The sequence below is a fragment of the Homalodisca vitripennis genome, chromosome 5, assembly GCF_021130785.1.
Source record: "Homalodisca vitripennis isolate AUS2020 chromosome 5, UT_GWSS_2.1, whole genome shotgun sequence".
NCBI classification, from domain to species: domain Eukaryota; kingdom Metazoa; phylum Arthropoda; class Insecta; order Hemiptera; family Cicadellidae; genus Homalodisca; species Homalodisca vitripennis.
In genome coordinates this window covers 103,474,570-103,484,996 of record NC_060211.1, presented here as the reverse complement: position 1 = coordinate 103,484,996, position 10,427 = coordinate 103,474,570, and the positions used below count along the sequence as shown (strand labels likewise).

Here is a 10,427-nt window from a genome sequence, read left to right as displayed (position 1 = left end):
GTAGAATATTGTATTAAGTTAATATTCAGCTGATAGTTATTTTTAAATTGTAAAAATATTTATAATGTTTCAAATTGCTTGAATTTACACCTGATAATAGAATATTGGGTGTTAAAAGGTCTTGTACAGTAAATTTAAAATTATTGAACAATTGTGTATTTTTTCTAGTACAATATATTTCCCAAGAAGAGCTCCTGCTTCAATAAAATTAATTGTTTTATAAATCAATAATTATAAGATTAAAACCAGACAAATATTATTTAACTAACAAGATTTATCTTCTTTCTTAAAATTAAGAAATAATATTTACTCAACATTTAACATGTTAGCTGTTACCAGAGTCAAAATATAAAAAAGGTGAGTGGATGTTTATGATAGTTTAACCCTTACACTGCCACAGCATTCGAACAGGTTTTGCTTGAGGAATGTCAGCGATTTGTGCAGTAAAATGCAAGTTATTGGGGGAAAATTCACGAAAAACATTATGAATTTGGTTTTTTTATTGTAGATAGATTAAGAATGATTACGAGAATGCTGAACCTCATAAATCTTATGTATACAAATAACAAATTTAAAAAAAGGAAAAAATCTCTCTAGTTTGGACCAAAAAATATTAATTTTTAATAAGGTTTTTTAATGTAGCCATCTTGTACAGCAACAAAAATTAATAGATTACATACATACTGATTTCATCTTAGAAAGAATAATGTAATTTACAAAACCATGCAAAGAACAAAACAACTTTACCATAGATGTATTACTTATTTACTGCAATACAGTGAACGACACTAAAAAACTTTCCAAAATAATCAAATGTAAATGTAAATAAATTTAAATTATGTGCCGATGACAGTAGGTAAAGACCTTGGCTACTGAATAAGCCAGCAACCAATAATGTTAGTTGGAAACAAGTGGAATATATATAACACTGACAGGCAAAAACCCTGCACATGGCATTTCTTGTAACTAACAGTTACAACACTGTGCCAGCTGGCATTAAAGGGCTATATTACTATAAAAATGTGCTACACGAAACACAAGGTAGAAATATACTATGTAACAAGCCTTGGCAAGTGTTGTAACTTCATTGAGGTGTGTTATACAATCCAAAAAGCAGTGTTTAAAAAACTATCTGCACAAAACATAGCAACAAATAAGTACTTTCTTAGGCCGGCATTACACAATCATAATTTTATGGCACTTAAATATATTATAAGTATTTGATAGAACATATTACTGTATGATGTACCAAATATTGTAAATCTGATCAACGTTTTCCCAGTAAGAATATATTGTCATAAAACTATGATAATGTAATACTGACTTTATAAACCATGCATTCACTCAAACCAGTGTGTTAAAATTAAATACTACTTAACACTCATTAGAAAACAAAGTTTTTTTAAAGCCGATTCTTTCTATCAGCATTTTTGAACAGCTAACATGTTATTTTCTAATCCCAATCTATTAGACAGTGTCATACTATAAATACCAACAATTGCACTTGATCTTAATCTAAAGAATAAAATCTAAATAAAATGGTAAATTTTAACCATTAAACTAACAATCATAAGTACAACAGTGAACCTACACTAAAATTATACATTGACATGAAGTGTAGAAAAATTATATCACAATAAAAAAGGAAGAAATATTGAACATTTGCACCTCTATCGCCTTCTAAAAAATGATTGATATACGAAACTTAAGACTATATGAATAATAATTTTGATTCCAGTATACTACAACTTGAGCAAAAGTTATATTGGTGTTCACTGCACTGGGACCTCAATAATACAGGCAACTGATCGCTTTTCTTATGCAATGAACAAAAATAGTTCTTGAGTTTTAATGATAACAAAATAAACTAATAAGTCCAATACACTTAAAAAAAATATAAAAACAAAATTATAGGTCATTAGAACTTTATTTATTTAAAATAATACCCAATCATATATATGAGACTATGATTAATTATACATACTATGTCATCTGTTTGGCATCAACCAAATCATTTTATTATAAAATAGTAAATGTGTACAAGACAAAATTACTTGAATGTGCTCATTATCAAATCTTGGAGTTCGTGTTTTTTTTTTGCTTAGAAAGAAGGAAAGTTAGTCAATAAACAACAAATAACAATGATTATTTGAGTTTTTAAGTAAAACAGCATATAAATAAAATCACATCTTATTTTAAGCTTAATACATTGTTACATGTAATGTAATTTTAAATGTAATAAATTACAATATAACCCCTCATATCCGACATAGGCTTAGTTGACTACTCATGATATCTGAAAATCTGCTTGTTTCCGGTATTAGACAATAATGTCGACCTTTAGGATTTTCATCAATTAGTTACTGTATATACTGTTATATATTACTGTCTGAGTGTTTTTCATCATACATATATATATATATTTCTTTTTCTTGTGAAAGGGTTTCTTGCTCCTTGGGTTATCCAACTTTTTGCCGTTCCGACTAAGACCCAATCCTGTTAGGGTCAGATATAAGGGATTCTACTGTATTTGCAAACTATATAGTTATTTTCACACATTTTTTGTAACCTACAAATTAATAGGGATTTAATACTCAGTATAGAGCGAGAGATGAGTTGTATATGATAAATTATTTGGTAAATGGTACAGATAAGAAACTGAATTTGCAACGTTACTGAAATAAGGATTGTTGCTTTTCTTATATTTCTTATCACATCCTAATAAATTTTAGGCCTAGTTAAAACTTTTTTAGGATTAAAACTTAGAAGTAAAAAATTAAAGAGTTTAATCGGTAAAAAGATAGCTCAAAGAATATGTCAATGGTTTATGTGAAATGTATCCAAGGTGCTCTAAAAGACGTGGATAGTTAAATATGGCACATTTTTTGTAATTGGAAAAGTGCACATATTCCACTGATGTGTGTCTTGTCAAGAAATGTTGTTTATATAATACATGCTTAGGAACTCTCCTGCTATAAATAATATTCTAAATTTACAATCTACTGGCAAACCAAAAATTGTTTACATCATAATTTATTAAGTAACATTTATTCATAACAGTGACATTTTATTCATAAATAACATAAATTATAACAAGAATAAAAAGTGAATATGTTTTCCTAAAACTAAATCCCTAAAACATCTTCCAAATGAAATGTTATTGTTTTAAAAAAGTTTTAAAGATTTTTATAGTAAATATATAATCCAAACAAAATATATATCTAAAAAACATTATGATATTTTGCTATTGTATTTTGCATAACTGTACTTGATAAATATTTATTGCAACCAATAATTATCATTATGGAGTGATTGTAACAAAAATGATGTAATAAAGGCATATCAAAGTCTTAATTTTAAAAAATTAATGTTTCTTCCAAATATTTCATAAAGTAGATAAACAAACCAAAAAATACACCATGATTCAATATACACATCAGAAAACCAGAACTTTCAATAAACTAATGTTAAATCTTCAATAGTAGTATATCTGGTCCCCAAACAAACAACTGATATTTCAACTTTTTAGGAGTAAAAACATTCTTATTAAACATAGCCTATAATTTATTTTTATTTTACACTGATAATAAGATGCCATAAGATTAACACAATTTACGAAAATCTTCTCTTAAAACATACATAGAATATATAAAACTATATGTGATTTATTATGCCATTTAATATAGAAATAAGATTATAATTGTTTGACAAAGAAGCTATATGGTTGAGTATAGGATACAATTTGGAATAAAAGTATTGTGTTATAACACTTTGCTGTGATGGGTTACCTTGCTAAGCTATCCATACTTCAGGTGTTTTCCATACAATCAATTATCACTAGAAATAAAACGCTAACTTAAATAAGACAAATAATAAATATTAAAATTTATCTTAAATTCATATAATGACTGAAATATCACACAGGTTACATCAAAATTTTATCTTATTGATTGTGTCTAATATTTTTTCTTTTCCTTACCAGGACACTAACTGAATCTTGTCAATCATTGTTTCTAAACATATGCGTAAAAACAATGAAAGTATTAACGAAAATCTGTCTTAGCAGCATTTTGCTGTGGAGGTGTGTAACTACATGTTAAAACATATTCCTTGTGTCTATCTACTTTATAAGGAATAAGTACTTTTATACTTTATAAGGAATATATACTTTATTGTACATATTTTCTTGACAGACCTCACAAAATGACTTAAAATAACAATAATTTAATATAATGCTATTTACATTCTGTAGCCAGACCCATTCTCCTATTGGCCCTATAATAGCGCATGCATAATACCGTTATTGCATTTTGGTGACAATTTTACATTATCTTGTAATCGTTAAATCATACCACATTACAAATCACCTAATCTTTGCATATCACACACAGTCAAACTCGTATAAATACGAGTACATTCACTCCTCCAACAATCACGTTGTTTCCAAATCCACTATCTTATTGAAATCCCTGCTACTCTTCATGAACTCATCAACCAAATAAAAGAATTTAGACACCAAAAGACATTTGATACAAGTTTTGAACTGATTTTGATTGTTGCAATTTTTATTACTTTCTTGGAGCCTGTTGATTAGTTTGACACCGATGTCTTGTGGTGGATGCTGTGATAATAACAGCCTGTGATGCTTAGTTCGGATTTTGTCTCTGCCTCTTGTTTAATAACACTTAAAATCCCCACCGTGAACCAAATTACATCTTGATGGCAGTACAGGGACACTTCAAAAACATATAAATAGGGCAGAATCAATAACTCCAGCTCCCTGAAACACTCCTGCCGCATCTCTTTATAAAATAACTTGCCAATGATTCTCACAGCCTTAATCTGAAGCTTCATTCTATTTTTCTTTTGGCACAACTACCTTTGAGTCTTACTCCATATGCAAAATGTGATTGTATTAGGTGACATTAGGCTATTTTTCAACTTCTGGGGAACATAATTTTCCTAGGTGATGTAGGACATATATCCTAGAGGTAACTCTAACACAGTCAGTATCAATATGACCATCCTAGATCATTCCTCTATTAAGGATATTCCAATAAACTTTGTGGAGTTTGTTTCCTCTAAAAGGACCTCATCCACAAAGACAGCCGGCAGCAATACATCATCAAGCAGCCAACACAGAAGTTGATGATACTAGATTTTGACCAATTAGTTTCATTTCAGTGAAGTACTGATTGCATGAATACAATTCCATGAATGAAAAAGGGATTTCAAGACCTTGTGTTGACTTGCTTTAAAGCAGAGCCATGTTTTCCGCATATAGAATTAGTTTCTCATGGTGAATAACTGAATTCAATCTGCATGCATAGATCAAAAATAGAAGAAGTCCAAGACAGAACCCTGAGGGATACCATGGGTCATTTTAATATTGTTTAAAATAACATTCAAAATCACTACACATTGATCTCGATCTTTAAGATAAATGAGCAATAATGCAGGAGACATCAAACCCTGCATTTATCACACATAGTGCAGCATGCAACAGGCAAGAGTGCATCTGATGCAACAGTCTCTTATAATGCATGCACTCAAAATGTTTGGAAAGGTCTAGAAATATGCTAAACCCATGTTCTTGCCCTTCCAATCCATCGACAACGTTGCCCAAAAGGTTATTCACCATGTAAATTGTGGATTTATCTTTGCAATTTGCTCAGGATTTAGAATTTCATTATTTTTCAGACAGTTAACAAGTCCTTCATAGAATTTATTTTTATTTTACTAAAAATGGAAGTATTGAAACTGGACTATAATTGCTTGCGAGACAAAGGTTGTCTTTTTGAAAATTGAAATGACTTCGACATTTAGTAAGTATCATCTATATTTTTTTTTAGTCTAGTCTTTGTACGATATGATACATGCGTTATGTGTGTGTACATGTATATAGGACACACCACATATGTCATAAAACAGTTTAGTAGCTATTCAGAACCGTTATCAGATGAAAATAACTCAAAAGTGTTTTATGTAATTTTAAATTTCAGCTTGGTTATAATCTACCACTTTTTTTATTTATTTTGAATTAATTATTTAAAAAACCTTCTGATTGTTTTGTTTAATTGGCAGATGTTTTACTAACTCAAATATATAAATTTTTTTGTGCATTAATTTTGTTAGGAAGTGGTTTCCTATGTCGAGACATTAAATGTTAAATACAATTACAAAAAGTAAAAGATCCAAATCTTTTTTTATATGAACCGATTTTAATAAACAAGGTATTGTTACATTTTATAGAACATGTAATAACAAATTATAATGCATAATCATTTTATTTAAAACTTTTACGAAGTTTGAGTAAGCTATATAAGTTGTTATATTATCAAAAAATTATACAATGCAGAAAAACTCCAGATCTTTTATTGAAGCATATGAAGATAATACATCTTCCAAGTACTTCATATTAATTATAATGTCTTTTGTTCGTAAAACAATAGACTATTAATTCAGAGTTCTTATTATCCTGTTATCAATTTTACTACATATAGACAATAGCAGAGTACAAGCATGAGGTGATATGTACAGTAGTATCAAAATTGTAGTTATTTCTCAAACATGCCTCGTATAGTGGCTACAAAAGAAACTGGTACACAAATTGCCATTCCTTGTTTACATAATAAAATAAAACATAAATTTATTGGACTTTGTTTTTAATTTGGAAACAAATTGTTGTTATTTCTTGTTGAGAATTCATCATTTTAAACGATGATCTTACACTAGACTTAACTCATTTTAAAAGAGAAAACATGTTTAGTTGCTATTTTGTTTTCTTTCAGAATTTATTTATTTAACAAAAATCTGAAACCCCTAGATTAATATACAGGAACATTGTGTAATGTGCCTTATGTAAATTAAAATATATTTTACATATTATTTAAATAGATCGTACTAATTAATTGTTTTTAACAAAAATGCTACGAAATGGCATTTAATTTGAAATAAAAAATTATTCAAGACATAAACAATTACATGTGCTGTTTAAATTGTACAATTGACAGTTAGTAGACGTAATAAATATTGATTATTTATTTTAAATTTTAATACCTAGCTTTAAGTTTACAACTCCTTAGTGATAACTTATCATTTTTAGTGACAGTACATTTCTTTATAATGTAGAAACATAGTGAAACAGTGATAGACAATGACATAGAAGTACAGATTACAACAATACATCGCTGACTGTAAACAATAAATATTAACTAATTGTCGAATGGAAAATAATGAATAGGATCCAAATAAAAATTATTAAGGGATGCAGTTTAGCTGTAAATTCAGTGAAACATAAAGACAAATAATTTACGTCAACAATAAATTTACCAAATTGGAAAAAGGGTGGCACTTCTAGACTGAATGCTGCCATGCGTTCAAATATTCTTTTTTATCTAGGAAGAAACAGTTAGTGAAGAATAAACCTTTTGACGCCATTTGATTCGGATATCCGTATTACTACATATATTACAGAAAATATAAATTTCCTCTTTTATTATTTAGCAAGATAAATAAAATATAAAGATATTGTATGACTTACAAAATAAGACCTTCAATCAGAAAACAAACATCTTGTCTAACAACTAAGTCAAAGTAGGTATGCCATATTTAAAAAACAACTGAACTGCCTGTCTACTTAAGGACTGATTAGGCCTTCAGCTATAGGGGCAATGCTTCAAGACTAAACCTTTGTGACATATTATTGAATGCAAACTGTTTCTCAGGACTGCAGTAACAACACCTTACATCAGAAATGTCTAGTTATTGGAAGAATTAAACCATAATTACAATGAGAGCAGTCCTCTTAAGTAACCTTTACTTACAGTGCTGGCCAGATGTCAACAGACTGCATCATACAGTAATAAAATATAAACTGTAATGTCCCTGGATATGCTAACACTGCATATACATGAGTTATTGTTGGACTGTTCATTAACACATTGACTGCGAAAGTCATATCAATATCCTCACTATCCTCGATTCAGCATCAGTCATATGCTACATTGAAGGTGTTAACTACGTGAAGTACAGTTAGAGAGGTGTGGTTTAACAAGTTGACTGTGGAGATATCCAATTAATATACTCACTGTCCTGATCTGTTTTGTGCCACAGTGCAAATGGTAGCAACATATAGTACAGCTATAGAAGTATGGTTCAACACATTGATTGTGGAGGTCATAACCAGTTTATATCCTCACCATCCTCGAGTACACACCAGTCTTGTACCACAGTGAAAGTGTTAGCAACATATAGTACATCTAGAGAAGTATGGTTCAACACATTGACTTTGGAGGTCATGTCCTCACCATCCTCGAGTCAGCATCAGTCTTGTGTTACAGTGAAAGTGTTAGCAACATATAGTACATCTAGAGAAGTATGGTTCAACACATTGACTGTGGAGGTCATAACCAGCTTATATCCTCATCACCCTTGAGTCAGCATCAGTCTTGTGCCGCAATCAAGATATTAACTACATAATTATAGTGCAACTAGGTACCTGTATGTGTATAGTTCAACATGTTGAATGTAAAGGTTGAATTAAGATAATATGCTCACAATCCTCAAGCCGACATCAGTCTTGGACCACAATAATGCCTTAATGATGTTAATGGCTTTGTCCAATACTCAGCTGTTTTAAACCTATTTCTTCAGTATGACAAATTAATTAATTTGTTATTTTATTCTGATGTATAGGTTAAAGTTCTGAAGAACCCAGTACTTTTTTGACAAAGCGTTCAGTGTTTATATTTTATGTATGATTTACTTTTTCATTTGTATGTCAAATAAACATAAATCATGATCATGCTTACACGAATTATGGCTTATGGGTGTTCTTAATGACATAGTTGCATTATTGCAAGAACAAAAATAACCTAATTTGGTAAGGTTAAACTTCTATTCCCACCCTGAAGGGAAGATAAAACTATCCTTGGCAATGGGCTCTCAATACCCAATTATAAATTTTACTACAAGCGTTGCAGAATTCAATTTAAAGTTTAGATCTTAACTGCCAAGTATCAATTTCATGTCTCATTCATTAGTGCATTGCCAATGGCCTTACCTAGTGCATCCTGTTAATGCTAAGATAGGTACCATTGAGCTTAGCTAGTCCTCACATTAGTGACCGCTGAGAGATATTTTATCACAAACCCATTACTGGTAGTTCAGATGTCACCTTTACATAAGAGGTTCCAAGTGTCAACTAAAATGCCTTCGAAAATAAGATTTTCACTTTACCCTTTACATTACTGCTATCGACAGGAATGTAATTCACATTTTTAACTAAATAAAAAAGAGTTTCACTAACTCTCATTGCTTACATTCAAGGTACAGGTTTAGACCAAATCATACGTGACAGTCCTTACATGTGACGTCTATATAGAAACTTCTCATGCATGTTTTTTTTATGCCTTATAGGCATATTATTAACTGTTTATTAACTGGCTGAAAAAATTTGCAAACTGCAACCCTATTAAACAAAAGCTTTAGATGTAGAGATGAACACATGAGATGGTTATTTAATGTAAAATATACTTTCACTTACATTTTAATAGAACATTTACTAATGAAATAGATTTAATGTTCAGGATAGAATAAGATGTAATGATTGGGAACAAAAAATTATAAAATGAATAATCAATATAGTACAATGTTTGATGTTTAAGAGATGAAAATTTTAATCAATACTCTGATAAAAATGTACTGTATTAAAATCACAAACAATGATCAACAATGCACTGATATCACAAACCAACACGTTGATTATGGTTTGTTTAATAATTAATATATATTTACAAAATTTTATAATATACTGTATCATATAATTTAAACTCTAAAACAAGTGTATAATATATCACATTCTAAGAAGCTACTATCATGGATTTTTCTTTCAATAAACTACAACTCGTAACACGTGATAATCATCTCATCAAACAGTGCTTTCCAATATACTTTAATAAGCAAGTAAAAGACTCGACAAGTTATTAATCATTAATATTAAGCTCTTTGGTTTAAAACATTATCTACACGGTAACAACTACAGTACTGGTAACTAGTAACATAATCGGTTACTCGGGTGGTTGCCGTCCGGAAAGAGAAGTCGGGGTAGAAGGAGCCGGTGACTTGGGTTTCCTCAAGGTCCGAGTCTCCTGAACCGCAGCTACCAAGGTACGCACTGCTTCCTCGTGACCCTCAAAACTGTCTGCTTTCTTCAAACCGGCCAAGTCAAAACCTCCCCTGAACGAATCAGGATCACGACAAAACTTTGAAGAGTTCATGTCCTGTCGTTTCTTTGGAGGAAATGTTTCCCAGGAGCGCTGTTTTTGCATCAGGCGAGCCTTGCTCTTCCCAGCTCCAATGACTACGACTAGAGTCTTTCGTCGATCCATCAGGTCCATGGATGAACGTCTCCTACAATTAAACAA

The 10,427-nt window shown here is 30.3% G+C and overlaps 1 protein-coding gene across 1 annotated transcript in view; it reads right to left on the bottom strand.

Moving 5' to 3' along the window:
- Positions 1-3,263: 3,263 nt before the first annotated feature.
- Positions 3,264-10,427, bottom strand: part of LOC124363566 (RING finger protein 207-like) — a 50,391-nt gene continuing 43,227 nt past the window's right edge. The window contains 1 exon segment of the mRNA XM_046818820.1: positions 3,264-10,413. Coding sequence (XP_046674776.1) covers positions 10,071-10,413 — 343 coding nt within the window. The 3' untranslated portion in view covers positions 3,264-10,070.